At 50.8% G+C, this 19418-nt stretch overlaps 10 protein-coding genes across 10 annotated transcripts; 6 read left to right on the top strand and 4 right to left on the bottom strand.

The window, feature by feature from the left end:
* Nucleotides 1–448: 448 nt before the first annotated feature.
* On the top strand, nt 449–1818 carry PENARI_c006G11593 (DUF2406 domain-containing protein; the record flags this gene model as incomplete). The annotated part of the gene is made up of 5 exons (XM_022630641.1): nt 449–629; nt 698–775; nt 836–949; nt 1007–1060; nt 1121–1818. The coding sequence occupies 5 exons, from the start codon at nt 449–451 to the stop codon at nt 1816–1818; spliced, it is 1125 nt and encodes a 374-aa protein (XP_022489490.1).
* A 658-nt stretch (nt 1819–2476) lies between these two features.
* Nucleotides 2477–5175, bottom strand: PENARI_c006G12344 (putative mitochondrial phosphate carrier protein; the record flags this gene model as incomplete). The annotated part of the gene is made up of 10 exons (XM_022630673.1): nt 2477–2608; nt 2686–2808; nt 2911–2980; nt 3065–3095; nt 3752–3819; nt 3882–3901; nt 3952–4297; nt 4364–4617; nt 4671–4835; nt 4897–5175. The coding sequence occupies 10 exons, from the start codon at nt 5173–5175 to the stop codon at nt 2477–2479; spliced, it is 1488 nt and encodes a 495-aa protein (XP_022489735.1).
* An 894-nt stretch (nt 5176–6069) lies between these two features.
* On the top strand, nt 6070–6660 carry PENARI_c006G06030 (putative cystathionine beta-synthase (beta-thionase); the record flags this gene model as incomplete). The annotated part of the gene is made up of 2 exons (XM_022630373.1): nt 6070–6174; nt 6226–6660. 2 exons carry the CDS (start codon nt 6070–6072, stop codon nt 6658–6660), a joined length of 540 nt encoding a protein of 179 aa, XP_022489899.1.
* Nucleotides 6661–7047: 387 nt separating this feature from the next.
* PENARI_c006G05821 (vacuolar ATPase assembly integral membrane protein VMA21) lies at nt 7048–7483 on the bottom strand (the record flags this gene model as incomplete). Its single annotated transcript, XM_022630358.1, has 3 exons — nt 7048–7187; nt 7244–7335; nt 7392–7483. The coding sequence occupies 3 exons, from the start codon at nt 7481–7483 to the stop codon at nt 7048–7050; spliced, it is 324 nt and encodes a 107-aa protein (XP_022489982.1).
* A 333-nt stretch (nt 7484–7816) lies between these two features.
* Nucleotides 7817–11164, top strand: PENARI_c006G02734 (DEAD/DEAH box helicase; the record flags this gene model as incomplete). The annotated part of the gene is made up of 1 exon (XM_022630219.1): nt 7817–11164. One exon carries the CDS (start codon nt 7817–7819, stop codon nt 11162–11164), a length of 3348 nt encoding a protein of 1115 aa, XP_022489916.1.
* Nucleotides 11165–11783: 619 nt separating this feature from the next.
* Nucleotides 11784–13169, bottom strand: PENARI_c006G10370 (tRNA-dihydrouridine(20) synthase (NAD(+)); the record flags this gene model as incomplete). The annotated part of the gene is made up of 1 exon (XM_022630585.1): nt 11784–13169. The coding sequence occupies one exon, from the start codon at nt 13167–13169 to the stop codon at nt 11784–11786; it is 1386 nt and encodes a 461-aa protein (XP_022490031.1).
* Nucleotides 13170–14047: 878 nt separating this feature from the next.
* ipp1 (inorganic diphosphatase IPP1) lies at nt 14048–15089 on the top strand (the record flags this gene model as incomplete). Its single annotated transcript, XM_022630405.1, has 4 exons — nt 14048–14224; nt 14291–14410; nt 14469–14896; nt 14948–15089. The coding sequence occupies 4 exons, from the start codon at nt 14048–14050 to the stop codon at nt 15087–15089; spliced, it is 867 nt and encodes a 288-aa protein (XP_022489865.1).
* A 317-nt stretch (nt 15090–15406) lies between these two features.
* Nucleotides 15407–15727, bottom strand: PENARI_c006G11473 (mitochondrial 54S ribosomal mL53 protein; the record flags this gene model as incomplete). Its single annotated transcript, XM_022630637.1, has 1 exon — nt 15407–15727. One exon carries the CDS (start codon nt 15725–15727, stop codon nt 15407–15409), a length of 321 nt encoding a protein of 106 aa, XP_022489519.1.
* Nucleotides 15728–16297: 570 nt separating this feature from the next.
* Nucleotides 16298–17586, top strand: PENARI_c006G06121 (putative protein transport membrane glycoprotein Sec20; the record flags this gene model as incomplete). The annotated part of the gene is made up of 3 exons (XM_022630380.1): nt 16298–16617; nt 16722–16966; nt 17018–17586. The coding sequence occupies 3 exons, from the start codon at nt 16298–16300 to the stop codon at nt 17584–17586; spliced, it is 1134 nt and encodes a 377-aa protein (XP_022489824.1).
* Nucleotides 17587–17848: 262 nt separating this feature from the next.
* On the top strand, nt 17849–19186 carry PENARI_c006G10154 (replication factor C subunit 2; the record flags this gene model as incomplete). Its single annotated transcript, XM_022630574.1, has 4 exons — nt 17849–17973; nt 18027–18105; nt 18160–18972; nt 19022–19186. 4 exons carry the CDS (start codon nt 17849–17851, stop codon nt 19184–19186), a joined length of 1182 nt encoding a protein of 393 aa, XP_022489622.1.
* Between the last annotated feature and the right edge of the window lie 232 nt (nt 19187–19418).

The raw sequence follows: 19418 nt of genomic DNA, 5'->3' as shown, positions 1-19418 counted from the left end.
ATTGAATTGGCCTGGGCTGGTGACTGTGCAATCCGTCCACTGCCGCAGGTTGCGTGGCTCAAAACCATCCAGTTCCCCATCTCTGCCTTTTCTTTTCTTCCCTTGATTTTCTTCCATTTTCTTCCGTTTTCTTCGTTCGCTTGAACTGAACTTGAACAGTGCTTCATTTGAATTCTTCTCGGCCTGTCCCTCATTGTACTACACGTCTCCACTGCCATCTCGAATCGGACCCAGTTCGCCTCTCAAAGAGTGTCTCACATAGACAACTTGCAATCACTACAGACACAGACACAGACATAGACACAGACCAGTCCCCAGTCCACTTCACACTCCATCGTTCTCTACAGATATACGCTTGGCACATCCACCCAACTCCACAGCAGATCACAGCCGTTTCAGACCTGCCTTGATCTCGGACGCTAGCACCAAGTACGGTGGACCTAATAAAATGGCCGCCCCCCAACATGGACGAAGCCGCGGCTTCAGCGTCAAATCCGACAAGTCTCTGTCAAAAGAATCAGGCACTTCCAGCCATAAACGTGGTCCTTCTGAATCTTCCGAAGAGAAAGCGCGTCGCAATTTACACACGAAAGCCGATCCTCTGGTCGCCATGAACGAACTCCAGCCCAGTACGTGTTGTCACTGCTGCTTTTCTGCTTTCGCCCGGTCGCATTTGTCCCATTCTAACCCTTCACAGGTATGATGGCCCTGGAAAAGTCCAATCTGGGCTCCCTCCGCGAGATGGAACACAAAGATCAATTCGGGAATGTTATCAGTAAGTCCTCGTTCTCCACTGGCCGTCGACCGTTGGAATCCTTGCTAATCCCTTGCGCAGCCGATCCTGACCTGTCAAACCCCACCCGACCACGTTTCGAGCGACCGTTAGATACAATTCGATCATTTGAGGCGGCCATCTACGGCAGCAGTCGTGCGGCATACGCCCGAACAGGTACGTCCAATCCAATCAGCCGACTATCGGGCGGGAATTGAGTCTAACATCGAGTAGAAGATGCAGGATCACAAATGGGCGATTTCAGCAGACGAACAAGCTACTACGGAGGTATGCTACAATCCCAATCCCAATCCCATCCTCAATATCCAACCTCTTAACACCATTCAGGCCAAAACAACCACTCATCCCGCTACGACCAGCAAAACCCCCACGGCCAATCCCAATCGCGCCCAGACAGCGTCATAAACGCGTACCAGAACACACCCCAAGCCCAGGAAAACCCCTACCCATACAATAACGGCAACGGCCGCTCCTCCCGACGGCCCCAACACCCACGCGGCCCCTCAACCTCCACAGTGCCCGCCTCCCCAATCTCCCAAGATCCACAATACGGCAATATCGCAAACACAATGCACAACAACAACAACCAATACGGCTACCCGCAACCCGGCCACGGCTACCAACGTTCCTACGATAACGTCACTGCGCAGTCTGGCTCCGGATCGGGCCATACGGACGTCTACCAGACTACAGATCCCAGTTCCCTGAATAGCTCTAATGACCATTTGCAGCAGCAGGTCCTGCACCAGCAGCGGATGGATGAGCGTGCTCAGGCTGAATATGGGTTTAATGGGTTTGGGGCTTCGCCTAATCTTAAGGGTGGACAGCAGGGCGTACAGCCCATTGGAGATCCGAATTGGGGTGGGCCCGTTGGTGGACGGCCTGTTCCTGCTCATGCTCCTGCTCAGGCTCAGGCTCCTATAGCTATGGGTGGGGGTAGAGCTGGTGTCCTTCAGAAGAAGGAGAGTCAGTCTGGTGGGGACAAGAGGAAGAGCTGGTTTAAGCGCCGGTTTAGCAAGGATTGAATTCGTTGATATTCGGTCTGGATGATGGGTAATACGTTTGTTGTGTTGACCTGGGTATCCTACATGTATACCTGGAATAATGTGTTTATGCTTTGAGATGCATCATCCCCTTTTTTTCTGTGGTTTGTTTGGGGTCTGGCGTCCCTCATCTTTCTTGTTTTCTTCTCCTGTTTTTCGTGTTTGTTTTCATATCACAAGCTGTAACGAGGTTATGATACATGGGACCATGGGATATGCGATGGACTGGATCACTTATTTATGCTACGTTGTTTTTTCTTTTCTCTTAGTGTCTTGTATTCTCTTGGTCGGGCATTCCTTTGTACTCTGTACTTTATCTTCATTTACAAAGATCGATAAATTCAGATTCGAATATCATTCGGGAATTCCCTTGCTTTGCTTCATTCGAATGGGTTCATATGTACTTTACATATCTGACTAGGGATAACTGCAATGATTCTATACCCGCAGAGAGATGTGGCCTACCTGAGAGAACGTTAAGTTATAGTATACAACAACCAATATGCAAGAAAACAAGATCAAAAACACATCCATTCCATTAACCTCAAGCAAACATAAAATGGGAATCACAAAAACAACAAGACCTAACAACCTCATCCCTATCCCTCTCTCCCCTTCTCCTCCGTTCTCCTCTAACAATCTACTTCCTCCCAAGCAACTTATTCTTCAACTTATCCGCCAGCCCCTCATGCGAAAGCGACTTCTCCCTCTCCTTATCCTTCTTCTCTTTCAAAGAAGCTTCGTCGAGGTGGATATTTCCCTGGCCGCCGCGCTATACCACAAAATACCAGTCAGCAACTAAACCCAAGCAAGATTGATCTCAAGCAAAGGGTAAATGTGTTCACCCACCCCAACATGATAATTCTCATCCGTAGACCCCCGAACCGCTAACTCGGGGATCATCTCGGCGTCGTGGGGGACTTTCGAGGTTGGGCGCACCATTGGGGAACCGATGTTTCCTGCGCCGCCGCGCTGTTAGGAGCGTTGTTAGTATATGTGAGGTATAGACTTGATTTGCAGTGTATAGTGGAGGTCTGGATCCAGATCTTGGAATACAGCTGGGCATGCACTTACACCGGCAGAGTAAGCACCATCACCCTGATCACCGTAGACGCCCTCGCGAACGATCTCGCCGTCGACGTATCTGTTTTCTGTTAGGCCTGGTCTTTCCATATAATATCATATTGTGTGATATGGAGTGGTGTGGGGTGCAAGTGCGGGGACGTACTCGGTATCATCATGGCCGATATTGCCCTGGCCTAGGTACATATCAGTATTATATCCATAGGGTTGAATAGAATAGAAAACGGGTAATACCTCCTCGGCCGTGTGAGACCATAGGTTGATCTTGTTCACCCATTGTATCTGTTTGGGATGCTGTTAGATTGAGGATATGAGGAGGAGTGAGGGGCGATGGGGCGATGAGGGACCCTTATCACTATAGGTCACAAGACGATAAGGTAAAGGGACCTCCGTATGCAGGTACGCCTTTAGGACTCTAGATTGGATCTCCACTTACTTGTACTTGTAGTCTAGGGATGTCCGTTGTATATTAGATGTTCGATGTTGATCTTGATCGGATCAGATCAGGAGGTGGAGGAAGGGGGGATCTAGACTGTTAAATATGACAGGGGCTGGGAATATAACAGTCACTTCGGTAGGATTATTACGACTTATTTTCTTGTTAACTTGCCTGTTTGTAGTGACGTTCTGTGATAAGATAAGAGGTGCCGATTGGTGGGAGTGTGACTAAGTAGTATATATCCTGATAGCGAGCTTGGCATATAGTTACGAGTTTTATAAGTTAAAGGGGATATTGGATATTTGCATTCATTCTGATTAAAACAGTTCATAGCTACGGCACGTTTTGAGAGATACTGTCAAATTAAAGGATCTTGTTAAGCGCCTCACTTACCCTTCTTCTTGTCCTCGCCCGAGCCGCCGGTAGTAGGGAGACCCATGAAGATCTTGAAGGAGTCATAGCTGCGAATCCAAGGTCAGTATAAATCAACAACAAGCAGGAAAGGAAAAAATAAAAGACATACATCATCCACTGCAGACCAGTCTGTCATACCATGTTAGCACGACTCAAACCACTTTCAAACGGGAACTCACCAAAGTACCAATCATCACAATCCGAACAGGCAATCCATTCCACAATCCCCGGAATCCGATATCTCCGTAGATCCGACTCATAGCAGCACCAAATGCCTCACCGAACTGGCGATTGGCATTCAATTTGCTGACCATCACATCGGCAGGGTGCGATACCACAGCACACAGGATACCAGCTAGGTAACCACCGGTGAAGGCAACAGCAGTCTGGGCACCCTTGTTGTAGTCGGACTTGTGGCCTGGCAGCTGGCGGTAGATCATCTCGACGATAGTTTCGAAAGACGCGAACTTCATCATGGTGTATGGAACCTGACGGCCCCAGAGGGGGTAGAGGCCCTTATAGAGACTGGCTATAGTCAGTATACTGATTGAGACATGCTGACTTGGTTTGGAATATGGGAATGCTACTCACCCGGCCACACCCTCTTTGGCGACAACACCGGAGATACCACTGAACGTACCCCGGATATCAGGAGGAATGGTAGTTTGTGTGCGCACTTTGATAGACTCGAATGGACACAGAGCTACATCGGCGATGACCTCGGCCGAAGCACTGGCTGTCAGGTACAGGGAGGTCTTCCATTTGTGGGCATTCTCCTGGCCAACGAGGTCGCTGTAGAAGCTCTTGAAGAACTCGTAGCCTCCATATTTGAAGGCACCTTGGGCCTTTGTTTACTGAGTCAGTATATAAAGTCTGTGCATAAGTGTAGTAAACTCACGCTGTATCCGAAGAAAGTAGGACTCCAGCCAGTGAAAATACCTCGGAAACCCTCGGCAGCACGGATGGTCCGGTAAGCCTGAATATTGCTCTGATAGAGCTTGGGGTCGACTTGGCGACGACATTTGATCAGATCAAGAGGTGTCACAGCGGTGTGGGTTAGGCCCTGGTAGGAAAATGGTATATGAGTGGCTGTCACGAGAGCGTGGATGGGAAGAGTTGCTTACACACGCGAGTATACCACCAAAGGTGCATGATGCATAATACTTGAGAGAGCCAGGCTCGATCTTGCCTGTCCTCTCTTGGACTTTCTTGCTTGCCAGGTTGAATTCGCGATCCGCTTCGTGGGCGATTGCATCGGCTTTGCTTTTAGCGCTGTCAATGGCACTCCACGCGGGGAACGGCGCGGGTCTTTTGGGGACCGGCTCTGTGGGTTCAGACTGGGCAGCTGGAGTGCCCAGAGGGTGTCCAGCAGCCAGCATGTTTATGATTGACTGTGGAAACATGATGTTGTTACCGTACTTTATGTACTCCGTAGAGGGAGAGAGAGAAGAAGAGGGAAAATGGCGCATTACATCATTGTAGCTTAAGCGGCTCTCCCACCCTAGAGGGCTGCAGCCCAGCTCTGGAGTTGGGGGCCAATGTAAGTCTCATATGATCCGGGCACTTGGTGCCCCGTAAGCTGTCGGAGCTCAAGTGTAACTACCCCTTCTTGGCTACATGTGCCCGGCTTTGGGGATCATGAGGGCTTTGCCGGCATGGTTTGTACTACATCGCACAATTTCTTCAGAGCGCCCGAACCGAACTGTTGTTCGAGTATACTTCTGCCATCGCAGTATACAATTGTCGATCATTCCCCACATTGCTCCTTTGTGGCGTATAACGTTTTGTGGTCGTTCAAGGGAGTATAATATGCCACTCAAGAGAGCCCCCCAATAGCTCCTCAGCTGATCTTGATGGTATACTCTCTAATACAAATCTCAGATCTTCTTGAGGGACGCTTCGATGTGGGTATTAAGTGGAGTCATGTCTGAACATCCGAACGCAGAATGCGATCCCCACCAACGTATGGTGGGGTGAACCTAGGTACAAGTAGACCAAAACAGAGACGGACTTTCTTTTCGTCAAGATCATTGAGATAATACAGTCTTGTACACTCCTTAGATATGTGTAGAATGGTAAAATGTCACTTCAAGATGACGTATGAGCCGGTTGGTCTTGGCAGTGGAGAAAGAGGAAAGGCGCCGAGTTTGATCAAAAAGTTAACGGTTCTTCTCTCTACACACGCAGCTTGCAGATATCTCACATCTTTCCTGAGTTAATTCTTTACAGCCTCCACCTCGGTCTTCCAATACCTCCACCTCCCATCCACCACCCTCCCCTCCTTGATCACACCCAAAATGGCATCATACCTAACCGGCAGCGAGGCCTTCACTCGCGAGAATCTACCAACCGAAACCTCAAACGCAGGCCCCCAAGCAGCATGGGCAGACAAATACCGCGGGGTCCGCACCCACCCCCAATGAAGCCCACACACCAAACTAACCAAAAAACAGGCAACAATTGAAGACCTCGACCCCCCACCCGCGCTTTCCATTTCCTCCGAAGACCCAATTTCCACCGCCCTAATGGCCGCCTACGAGCGCGACTACACCCACCTAACCGTCATCTCCCCCACCAAGCGCTCCCTCCTCGGCTACCTCAGCATCCCGCGCCTAAGAGAGCTCCTCCAATCCGGCGCCGTCAAAGAGTCCGACCCCGTCTCCGCAGCGATGCAGCGGTTCAACCGCAAGCGCGGCATCTACCAAGTTATCACGATGGAGACGCCCCTTGAGGAGCTGGAGCAGTTCTTCGAGAGCGAGACTGGGCCCAATGGCGATAAGCGGGAGAAGCAGCAGTTCGCTGTTGTTACGGATGTTGCGCGCAAGTTTGTTCTTGGTGTTGCTACTAAGGCTGATCTTGAGGAGTTTGTTAAGCGCAGACCTAACTGATGTAACTTGCGTGTTGCTTAAAGTAGTGTGTGTGTGATGTGGGATGTGGTTTCCTTTCGGCACAGCATATCGGCGTATTCTGTCTATCTGGGCATCGTCTTTTCTCTCTATGCGGTTCCTTCAACATGAACCGGGTATATCTAACATGGGTTGGCTGGGATGAGTGGATGTGTCGAGGCTTTATACGTCTCGGATTCGTCTGTGGTGTGTGTGGGTTGTTCTTATGATATCCAATGACACGAATGACTTGGTCAATCTGTAACTTTTTTTTTTTAATTGCAGATGGTTGATGTGCTTTAGTATACAAAAAAGCCCGTAGAAACCCGAAGTGAATACCGCAACGCCGAAGTAGAAGCCATCCGCAGACCCGACTCGATGCGAAGCTGCTCACTGGGCTTTCTTTGAATTTGACTTGGACTTGTCCGTCTGTCTGTCCTCTTGGTCTTCTTTCCAGGCCACATAGATGTATGCGAACAAGACCACGTTCGCAGTTACGGCGGCAGTAATTCCAGCCAGTGTGGAGCTGCCTATATGATATATCTGGTTAGAAGACATTCTTGTAGGTGGAAGTGAAGGCGCATACCACTGAAAATGGTGTTCACCGTCAGGAAATACATTCCAATGGGGGCAGCAACCATGGCTGCTGTGAAACCAAGAAGCTTGTAGATCACATCGCTATATCAGAAGATGTATGAGAGCTGGTCTTGTACTTGGATGGCAAGGTATCTTACGCAGGGACAGCGGGGGTCACATCGGAGGTGCCTGGAGCTGGGGCTTTGGCGACATCCGCGTAGGACTGGCCATGGGGACGACGGGCAGACATTGGTGATTTAGTTGTCTAGGATAGAGAAAGTGTAGATGTAGCAAGACGAGTGGAACAGAGATGAAGGGCGGAGACTAGTTCCCGCATGTCACATGCCAGCACTTGATTGGTTGGGAGTATAGACAGTATACAGTATTATGTTCGGTGATGAGATGAATGGTTATTGCTGGATAATTTTATAATTTATTCTATTCTTCTTCTATGCATTGCTTTGTCCTGTCTAATTGATAGACACGTGATTGGGCGCGTCCAGCATTCGCGTTTCCGCCCCGGCAGAAAAAACAGTTCTTGAATCGCCATCAGATAGAGCCTCAATGCTATTCAAAAGTCGCTATGGACTCTGTTCCTGACATTCCCCACAAGACACCCTCTCCCGACCCCGAGTACGAAACTATAGCCACTCTCCCTGTCGCAACCCCATCGCAGCGCTTAACACAACCGACCCAACTCGTCGACAATCCCTACTCGCGGAATACTGTTATCCAAGTCGCCGCTTCTTCGCCTACCGGTCCTGCCTCTTCCCCACCTCGAAGACCTCAGGGAGGTTTGCTCTCATCTCTCATTGCCCCTTCGGGAACCCAGTTCCGCCCTCCTTCCGCCGGACCTGCCAAAAGAAAGCCGGTATTCGATCTTGACGACGGTCCAACGTATCGAGGTGGCTCGTCTGAAGACGAGCAACCCCTTCGCAGTACCGATATCAAACCTGCCATGTTTGAAAAAACCGCTCGCAGTCCCGAAAAAGAAAAAGTCATGGAGTCCCCTGTCCGCCCTGACGCCGGTCCAATGGATCGATTCCGTGAAATTACTGCCTCCGCAATGTACGATCCCAAATCTGCTCCTATGAAACGCTCCGCAGACTATATGAGCGACTCGAATCCCAAGGGCGTCGCTATGAAGAGAATTCGACAGGATGCACCCTCCCGCGCACAGCCCGTCCCCCTTGTACCAACCCCCGATATCACTTTTATCCAAGATTACAGATTGCGCATCAAGGTCGAGCGCATTCTCAAGATAATGCCTCTTATGCCCGTGCAGACAATTATCAATGCTGTTGTTCAAGCCAATGGCCATTACGATAACGCCCTCAAAATTCTGGGCGATAGTGTCCTGGCAAATAGTGTCCAGACCGTGGAGATTGAATCATCCGAAGATGAATTGGCTTCGCCAGCAACTACAGGTCCGGTCCCCGTGGCCAAGCAGAAGATCAAGGCCCGTGGGACTATCCAGGACAAGTGGGCGGCCATGAAGCTGCCCGCCACCAAGACTCAGGACTCCGACGAAGAGAATAAGCCCAAGCGCCGCCTCGTCCGCGGTCCCAAGACCTCCCGCACTGCCTCTCCGGCTCGCCCCATGATAATTGACTCCGATGACAGCCCGCCAAAGAAGAAGCTTGGCCGTCTCCAGAAGGGCCGCAAGATGGCTTCGCCTCGCTCGGAATCCCCTGAGGCTATGATGAGTGATTCAGATGATTCAGATATTCAGATGCAGGAACCCACCGCTGGCGGACTGGATTCCAAGGTCCTGAAGTTCTTCAACACTTGCGCGGTCCGTGATCTGGCTGATATTGCTGCAATTCCCGAGGAACAGGCCCAGATTATCATCAAGAACCGTCCCTTCCAGTCCCTCGATGATGTTCGTGTTGTTTCTGCTCCTGTTCCAGAGACCAGCAAGCCCAAGGGCAAGCGGGGTGGCAAAGCCCCCAAGCCAATTGGTGAAAAGATTGTCGACAAGTGTGTTGACATGTGGACTGGCTATATGGCCATTGATGCGCTTGTTGCTGAGGTCGAGGCAATCGGTGAGCCCATCACCGCGGAAATGAAGAAATGGGGTGTCGACATGTTCGGCAAAAAGGATGGTGAGCTTGAGCTCACTAAGATTCCCAACACCAAGGCACACGATTCGGGCATCGCAACCCCTTTGTCCGATCGCCAATCACCTGACGAGGACGAGGATTCGCTCGTCCCGATGCGCAAGTCCCGGTTTATCGGTCAGCCTGCCATCATGGCAGATGACCTTGAAATGAAGGATTACCAAGTGGTGGGAATCAATTGGTTATCACTTCTCTTTGAGCAGGAACTGAGCTGTATCCTGGCTGATGACATGGGTCTGGGTAAGACTTGCCAGGTCATTGCCTTCCTGGCTCACCTCTTTGAGAAGGGCATCAAGGGGCCTCACCTGATTGTGGTGCCGTCTTCTACTATTGAGAATTGGCTCCGCGAGTTCCAGAAGTTCTGCCCAACTCTCTCGGTCATGCCTTACTATGCCGGTATCAACCAGCGTGCTGAGATTCGAGAGCAAATTGAGGACAACCGCGACAACATCAATGTTGTCATTACCACTTACACCATTGCAAAGGCGAAGGTTGATGCCAAGTTCCTTCGCGATGTGGATTTCACTGTTTGTGTTTACGATGAGGGTCATATGTTGAAGAACCACCAATCTCAACTTTATGAAAAGCTCATTCGCATACCTGCCCGCTTCCGACTCCTCTTGACCGGTACGCCTCTTCAAAACAACCTGCAGGAACTCGCTTCTCTTCTCGGTTTTATCCTACCCTCTGTCTTCCGTGAGCACAAGGAAGACCTCCAGGCAGTCTTTGCAAACAAGGCGAAGACCACCGATGAGTCCCACGCAACCTTGCTCTCGGCGCAGCGTATCGAGCGTGCTAAGTCGATGCTCAAACCATTCGTCCTCCGCCGTAAGAAGCACCAGGTCATTGATCTTCCCGCCAAGCATTCTCATGTCGGCTGGTGTGAGATGAAGTCCTCTCAGATCGACATCTACGAGCACGAAAAAGACCAAGTCCGCCAGCTCCTTGAAGACCGCGCAGCCGGCAAGAAGACAGGCTCCAAGTCTGCGAACATCCTCATGAAGCTCCGTCAAGCAGCCATTCACCCTCTCCTCGCTCGCCGTCACTACACCGACGAGATCCTCCAGAAAATGTCCAAGGCTTGTCTCAAGGAAGACAAGTGGTCGCTCTCAGACCCGAAAGTTATCCTCGAAGAACTCCTCCCCTACAACGACTTCGAGTGCCACCACATGTGCGTGGAGAACCCAGGCTCTCTCGGTAAATTCAAGCTCAAGAACGACGAATGGATGGACTCCGGAAAAGTCGAACAGCTCCGCGAACTCCTAACCCGTTTCATCGCCAACGGGGACCGCACTCTAATCTTCTCCCAATTCACTATGGTCATGGACATCCTCGAGCACGTCCTCGAAACCCTCAAGATCGAATTCGTCCGCCTGGACGGCCGCACCAACGTCGAAGACCGCCAGTCTATCCTCGACGCCTTCCACGAGCGCGAGGAAATCCCCGTCTTTCTCCTCTCCACCAAGGCCGGTGGTGCCGGTATTAACTTGGCCTGCGCTAACCGCGTCATCATCTTCGATTCTTCCTTCAACCCGCAGGAAGATGTCCAGGCTGAGAACCGCGCTCATCGTGTTGGTCAGACTCGCGAGGTCGAGATTTACCGCCTTGTTACTCGTGGCACTATCGAAGAGCAGATTTACTCTCTCGGTCAAACCAAGCTGGCGCTTGATCAGGCTGTTGCTGGTGAAGATGAGGCTGTTGCGAAGAAGGGCGAGGAGGCTGGTATGAAGGTTGTTGAGGGGATGATGATGGCTGAGCTTCAGTCGAATGCCAATGGTTCTAAGGAGAAGGAGAAGGAGGCAGAGGAGTAAGGAAGAAAGATAAAGACTGAGTCTGAGTGGTATTACCTGGTTCTGGTTTTGGTTAGGTGAAGAAGGTGTTATGGTTCGAATTTTCTTGTGGAAATGTGATTGATGGCGATATTGAGGTTAATGGCTAATGGCCGTGGTGAGGACATGTCTTTTTTGCAAGGTGAATTCTTGACATATTGAAAGTATGGCATTACATCAGTTAGAACATGGTGTTTTTGGGTGGCTTGATTTGTGATTTGTGAGAAGATTCGGTGCATATTCTTATTCTGTATCTGTGCATTACGGTCAGGAATTTACTGCCTTTCAGCCGTAACCTTGCTTCTTTGTACAAAAACTTGGTTAGAACTAGGTTGATGAAAGATGGAGATTGTAGTGATATACAGTAGAGGTAGAAGGGCTTGAATATGGTGTTGAGAATGAACATGAACATGAACATGTCCAACAGAGGCATGTTTGTGTATTTTGTCAAGTGGGGAATCTATATGAACATGACAAAGGGATGGAAGGAAGAACACCTTGGATGCAGACAGGAAAGAAAGAAAATCAAAACCGGTAGCTATGCATGTTGACCGAGACCGTGCTGAGGGATTAGAGTGAATAAGAAGAATATAGAGCACGGTTAAACGGCCACCTGAGGCTGACTCTGAGCCTGAGTCTGAGCCTCCACCGGAGGAACAGTGGCATCCGGAGCCGGCTGCGCAGCATCAACCTTGACCTTTTGCTCTGGCACAGAAGTCCTACGAATAGGACCGCAGCCATTAGGCATAGCCGGGGCAGCCTTTGACCGAGCAGCACCACCACCAGCAGCGCGAGCAGCCTCCGACTCCATAGCATGTTGCACCGCCTTGGACTTCCCCTCAGGGGCCTCAGCATTTACATGCGCAGAGGCAGGGGCAGAGGCGGGCACAGACTCCCACTTCTGCGAGAGATCCAAAATCTCATCAACACGCATAGCAGCCGGAACCAAATCATCGAAACCCAAATTCCGACAGATATCCAGATAAGTCTTGCACTGCTTAGCCTCCTTGAACTCCTTATTCTTCCCAGGAATCAACATATTCATGAGATACTTCGTATTCCCAAGCCGGTTCTCAACCTCCAAACAGAACTTGAGATACTCATAGACGACCTCTCTCCAGGGCGCAGCACCGCCATCCGCCTCAGCACGGAAACAAGACGAGTTCGTCTCGGCTGATGTAGCAATCATCGCTCCGTCAACGCCATACTCTGTCATAAGCGCGAGTCCCTCATCGCGCGACGTGACGTCGCCATTCATGATACATGCCACGCCAGCTTCGTGGCAGATTTCCGCTATCATGCGGAGTTGATCGCGGATTGCGCGCTCGCGGGGTCGCATTGGTGTTGTACGGCAGTGGACGGTCAGACCTGTGATGCCAGTTCTAACGAGACGGGAGACGAGAGCGCGGGTTGCGTCAGGTTCGGAGAGGATGCGAATTTTAACTGAGATGCCGATTTTGAAGGGCTCGCCTACTTCCTTGACGAGGGCTTCGAGGATCGAGACGAGGAGGTCCGGCGTGCGGAGGAGGGCGGCGCCCATGCCGCCGGATGTGCTGAATGGTTTGGGACAGCCCGAGTTGACGTCTATTCCGTCTACGTCAGCAGCCACAACGCGGGCAGCTTGGACGGCTAGGTCTGGGTTTGCGGTTCCCATTTGGAAGATTAGGCGACCGGATTCGCGGGCTCGGTCGATGCGGTAGATTATTGAGGCTTTGGTTGGTTTGTCTGGGCGGCCACCGTTTGATGGCATGCGTGTGAATTCGATCGTCCCGTTGCGAGGGTTGATGCGTCTCTCGGCTCCGATTAGGGAGCGGTCGATTGTCTCTGGACCCCAGACTAGGTCTGCGCCGTATTTTAGGGCGAGGAGGCGCGAGGGGAGTTCGCCGGAGCGCACCATAGGTGCTAGGACGATCTTGTTGCGGTAGTCGACGCCGTTGGCAGGGATGGGCACGCGGGCCACTGTGGCCGGGGGGATTGCGTTGGTCATTGTGCGGAGGAGTCTGATCATAGCATGCTGCGGGGTTGAGGGTGAGTCTTTTTTTTTTCTTAGTTCCCCGACTGGATTGATATCACGTGGAGATAGTGACAATCTATTTTCACTTCACCTGTTCTATCACGTGCGAGTCACGTGGCCCATCGTCAGTAGATTTCAGGTATTATTACAGGTTGCGCTGGTCCGGTCTTTTTCCGAGAGTCGGCGCCAATCAACAGACAATATTCCCTGCCAAGGATCACGACATCGTGAATTTGACTGTACCTCAATACCTAACTAAATGTGTGTTCCGTCAGAGCTAACTTAAAACGTTAATTAGAGTAGAGAACTATATATAAAGCATACAACTGGAAGGACATTTAATGTAGGCCGCGTATAATATGCCGATATCGGCACTCTCGCAGTCTGGGGTATCGTGTACTTGCAGAGTGCATACTGTCAAGCAGATCAAATCTATGTCATAAGTGACCTTAAACATGTAAATGTACACCTGGGCATATACGTATACGTGGATGTATGTGACACAGTCGGGATGTCAAGCTCGGAGACACTATCGATGCCGAATCTCGGAACCACAAAAAAAATATCAACCTCCGACAGGGGTAAACCAACAGAACTGGAACACATCACTTTCCAAGGTTGTCCAGGTTGTGTATGTTCCGCGTAATACACAATTAACTCATCTTCTGCAGCCAATGACTCGTCCTTTGGCCCGACTGGGATTTCCTACCTCCACCGCCTCCCGCCGTGTTTGGCGCACATCAGCAACGTTGGCTCCCCCCACTTCCACTGCCCCTCCCTCCTTTTCTTCCTTTTATTCCCCCATTTCCCGTGCGGCCCAAATATCTAGACACTTTTCGTCACCTCCCAAAATGTCTTACACCGTCCGCAAGATCGCCCAGCCCTACACCCTCGAGCACCGTGTGTTCGTCGAGAAGGATGGCGTCCCCGTCTCGCCCTTCCACGACATTCCCCTCTACGCCAATGAGCAGCAGACCATCCTTAACATGGTCGTCGAGATCCCCCGCTGGACCAACGCCAAGCAGGAGGTAGGAGACCTCACCCACAACGTCAATTGAACCCCATGAGCTAATTGCGTCACCCGGAACGTACAGATCTCCAAAGATGACTTCCTGAACCCCATCAAGCAGGACACCAAGAAGGGCAAGCTCCGTTTCGTCCGCAACTGTTTCCCCCACAAGGGTTACCTTTGGAACTACGGTGCCTTCCCCCGCGTAGGTGTGCCCTCGTGACCATGCAGGAGGAGGGGTAAACTAACAGATTTTGAATTAGACCTGGGAAGACCCCAACTCCGTCCACCCCGAGACCAAGGCCAAGGGTGACAACGACCCTCTCGACGTGTGCGAGATCGGTGAGCTTGTCGGCTACCCTGGCCAGGTCAAGCAGGTCAAGGTCCTCGGTGTCATGGCCCTGATCGACGAGGAGGAGACCGACTGGAAGATCATCGTCATCGACGTCAACGACCCTCTTGCCCCCAAGCTCAACGACATTGAGGATGTTGAGCGTCACCTCCCCGGTCTCCTGCGCGCCACCAACGAGTGGTTCCGCATCTACAAGATCCCCGACGGAAAGCCCGAGAACCAGTTCGCCTTCTCCGGCGAGTGCAAGAACAAGAAGTACGCCGAGGATGTCATCCGCGAGTGCTCCGATGCCTGGGAGAAGCTCATCTCCGGCAAGGCTCCCCGTGGCGAGATCAGCCTGTAAGTTTATATTCAACGTTCCATTGGGGATCTTATACTAATATATACTAGCGCCAACTCCCAGGTCGAGGGCTCCGCCGACCGTGTCGACCAGTCCCAGCTCGCTGCTATCCCCCGTGGTGAGAACCTTGCTCCTGCTCCCATTGACGGCAGCATTGACAAGTGGTTCTTCATCTCCGGTGCTGCTGTGTAAATGTCTTTTTGCGAATACCAAAATCAAAATGTTAGCGTAACCGCCTCTAGGCGGGGCTTATATTGAATGTGAATAGCTTAAATGTCAAGCATGTCTCAACATGTTGGCAGCAAGTCAACCAACGATTGTGTCCAACCTCGTGCCCGAGACAGATATCAACCATAGTCCGTTCTATACAAGTGTCTCTATACTAGTAAGCATATTAAAGAAATCCTCACAAAATGGAAATAGATATAATATAATATAATATAATACAATACAAATGCACAGCTGACAAAACACCCATAAGTTATATCACCTAAACGAAAACAAAAAAATCACCCCTTCAAACTAGCCTCACGCTGCAAAGCACGACCAACACGAGAGACCTCCTCAATGACATCTCCAATCTTCAACCCACGCTTACCAACATCAAGTGTAAGCTCCTTCCCACCCTTAAATCCGATAGTCATAGTCGGGCTCTGCGTCGAATCACGCGGCAATTGCTTGACCTGGATGTCGATATGGGTGGGGCTGCTTGTTGGGATTGTGTTTGGTGTGCGCAGCATGCCTAGGAAGAGGCGGCAGGGTCTTGAGGCGCGAGAGAAGGGGTTGTACGCCGTGCGGAAGGTGGTTATTGTGCTGATTGGGATGGTCATTTTGGCGGTGTTGGTGGTTGGTTTGAGGGGAGAGGGTGTTTCTGTTAAGGACATTAGTTATTTGAATGTCATGTGAACCAAAGATATGTTGGTTTAGATTTGATTGTAATAATGTACCTGGATGGAGGGAGTCGGGATTGACTCGGGAAGTTTTTTAACGGTGGTTTCTTTTCTGGATTGAGCCTCGCAGCCGTTGGAGAGGGGGTATCTGATGTGGTTGTTGTAAGGAGGAAAATAGAATCAGGTCTGATAAGTTTGCGACAGGTCTGACAGGAAAGGCGCGGTGGTCAATTGCAACTTCGCATCAATTGAAGGTCTCTCTCTGATGCGGATTGCGGTTGAGAAATGGGGCATGTTTGCTCCGAATGCAAACACAGTAAACCGAATGACGCCCGTCAACATGGCAACTTCGACATACAACTTGACACATCTTACGGACCTCGTTACCTTTTTATACTTGATGGTACATTCCCCCGTGGTAAATTTTATCCAGGAATCTCCGCGACACCCACAGCTGGCGACACTCGAATGCGTTAAACCGACGGAGCACCATACCACTCGTATCCCAACATGTCCTCCACAATAGGTCTCCAAGGCCGCCTGAAAGAGCTCTCCACTGCCCTAGGCCAGATCCAACCTCTTGTTAACCGATTACGCGATTTTACGACTTCCATTGGACAGGGAGATGAGGCGCGCCTCGAGCTTGGGAGCGAGATACACTCTCGGTTGAAGGATGCCGAGCAGGAGTTGGAGTTATTGCGGGTTGATGTTGAGGCACTGGAAACTGGCACCGATAGCAGGCGGAAGGCTTCGGTCTCTCAGGGCGAGAAGGATGCTGAAAGGGAGCGGGTTGCTGCCATGGCGGGGCGGTTGGCTGAGGAGCTTAAGAGGTAGGTTATACTGGCCTGATCTGGGACAGCTTGCACATGTTGGGGATTACTCTCTGCTGCACCGCTGCTATTGCTTGAGATACAATTTGCTAACTTTTGTTCAGAACGCGAGGCGACTTCCGAAATGCACAGTTGCAAGCGAAGCGGAATGCAGAGCTCGCTAAGCGGAAAGAGAGAGAGTTGCTGCTATCGCGGTCCACGACTTCTGAGAAAAAGCAGACGACTGAAAGATTCACGCAAGATGATCTTGTTCTCAATGCTTCGAATGATGTGACATCTGCTCTGCGCAGAACTCATCAACTTATGCAGGCGGAGCTTTCTCGCAGTGCATTTGCTCAGGAAACCCTTGGTAAGCTCTTGGCTACATTCAACTTAATTGACTGCTAACAAGTTTGGATAGAACAATCTACAGTTGCTATCAACTCTCTGTCCGAGTCCTACAGCGGTCTCGATACTCTTCTCTCGTCATCCCGCAGCCTTGCTAATTCTCTTCTTCGCTCCCAAAAATCCGATACCTGGTATCTTGAGACTGCATTTTATGTTCTTGTTGGAACTATCGCATGGCTTATCTTCCGACGTGTCCTATATGGGCCTCTTTGGTGGCTCCTATGGCTCCCCTTGAAGCTCATTGCTCGTGTTGTGCTTGCAGCTCTAGGTGTGGCTGGATTGTCTAGCACAGCAGTGCAGTCATCTACCGATTCACTTTCTGGTGATATCTCGTCCGTTATTCATGAGACAGCTACGGCTGTTGTGGGAGGCACTGTGACATCCACTGCTGCATGGGAAGAACCGTCAGTACCAGTTGACAGTGACCGCGTGATTGATGAGATCGGTCGTATTGTTGAAGAAGCCAAAGAGAAAGGCGGAATTGATGATATAACCCTCGAGGAGAGGGAAAGGCAAGAAGCACTTCCTCGGAATACGAAGAAGAGGATGTATGAGGATGAACCGGTGCGGGATGAGCTATAGAACATGATCAATACATTAATGATGCACCATGCTACCACAAGGTTTCAGTCTTCCTGATGTGCTCAACACTAGTAAAGAAATGTATTGTTCGAGCCCTGTTGAGCTGAAGTATATTGGGCCACTCTGATTGGTCAATGTACTTAAGTGCTGCGCGTGTCACGTGGAGACGCGTCTTGGTTGTGGAGGGCGTCGGGCGAGATCTTTAACACATCGACCAGCTTCGGAACCACTCTCGCCTTCTAGTCCGGGCCTTCTAATAATAATGGCTTCCTCATTCTTCAATAATAAGGCCCGTGCCGCTGCCGTTGCAGCATCCAGCAGCTCCAAGGCCAAGGCTGGCGACAACAAGGAAGACTCGACTCGTCTCCAGCCATGGGTTGAGAAATAGTACGCCAATGCTCTATCCAAAGCTTTTAGGCCAGCACACTCACATCTCCCAGTCGGCCCAAGACCCTAGACGATGTCGCCGCGCAAGACCACACAACAAAAGTCCTCCAGCGCACCCTGCAAGCTTCCAACGTCCGTTCCCAACATTACCCCAAACCACCACATCGATAAACTGACAATCCCAAGCTCCCCCACATGCTCTTCTACGGACCCCCAGGAACAGGAAAAACATCTACTATCCTCGCCCTAGCCAAATCCCTCTTCGGACCCGCCCTTTACCGCTCCCGCATCTTGGAACTGAACGCCTCCGACGAGCGCGGCATCGCCATCGTCCGCGACAAAGTAAAGAACTTCGCCCGAGCCCAACTCTCCCAACCAACAGGCCTAGACGCCGCCTACCGCGCCCAATACCCATGCCCACCCTTCAAAATCATCATCCTGGACGAAGCCGATAGCATGACACAAGATGCGCAGTCTGCACTGCGCCGCACGATGGAGCAGTACAGTCGCATTACGCGTTTCTGTCTGGTGTGCAACTATGTCACGCGCATTATTGAGCCACTTGCTAGTCGGTGCAGTAAGTTCCGCTTCAAGATGCTGGATAATAGTGCGGCTGGGTCGCGGATTGCGAGCATTGCTGAGGCTGAGGGACTGACACTTGATGATGGGGTTGTTGATACGCTTATTCGGTGTGGTGAGGGTGATTTGCGTCGTGCTATTACTTATTTGCAGAGTGCGGCGCGGTTGGTGGGTGCTACTAAACCTGCTGCCGGTAAGGATGGCGATGATGATGCTGAGATGACTGATGCTGGGAGTGAGAGTCGCGTTATTACTGTGCGGAGTATTGAGGAGATTGCTGGTGTTGTGCCTGAGGGCATTCTTGATTCCCTCGTGCAAGCTATGGAGCCTAAGAAGGGTGTTTCGTCTTACGAGGCTGTTTCTCGTGTTGTTACGGATATTGTTGCTGATGGGTGGAGCGCTACTCAGCTTCTTAGTCAGGTTTGTGCTTCTCTCCCTGGGATGGGTGATATCAACTGACTTGTTACAGCTCTACCGGCGTGTTGTCTTCAGCGAAGCAATCCCCGATATCCAAAAGAATAAGATCGTCATGCTCTTCTCCGAGATGGATAAGCGCTTAGTCGACGGATCTGACGAGCACTTGTCCATGTTGGACCTGGCATTGCGGATTTCCGGTATCCTGAGTGGAAATTGACCCGGCAAAAAGCCAGTTTAGGTCTGCGGATACGGATTATATTGATTGATCCTGCGATTCTCGAGCCTGGACTGGGTGAATAGATGGCGTTCGGAATCGGGATGGTTCCCATGTTTGAGGCGTTGCATATGAAGTTTCTAGCATTTAGTTTCTTGTTAAAATGGATTGATCATGATACCCTTCCGATATCTGTTCCTCCGTTTAGTTATATACATTGAATTATGAGCCACAA

This window comes from Penicillium arizonense (assembly GCF_001773325.1).
Source record: "Penicillium arizonense strain CBS 141311 chromosome Unknown PENARI_contig006, whole genome shotgun sequence".
Classification (NCBI taxonomy): domain Eukaryota; kingdom Fungi; phylum Ascomycota; class Eurotiomycetes; order Eurotiales; family Aspergillaceae; genus Penicillium; species Penicillium arizonense.
Note: the sequence above shows the minus strand (reverse complement) of the source record. Positions and strands in the feature narration are given on the sequence as shown.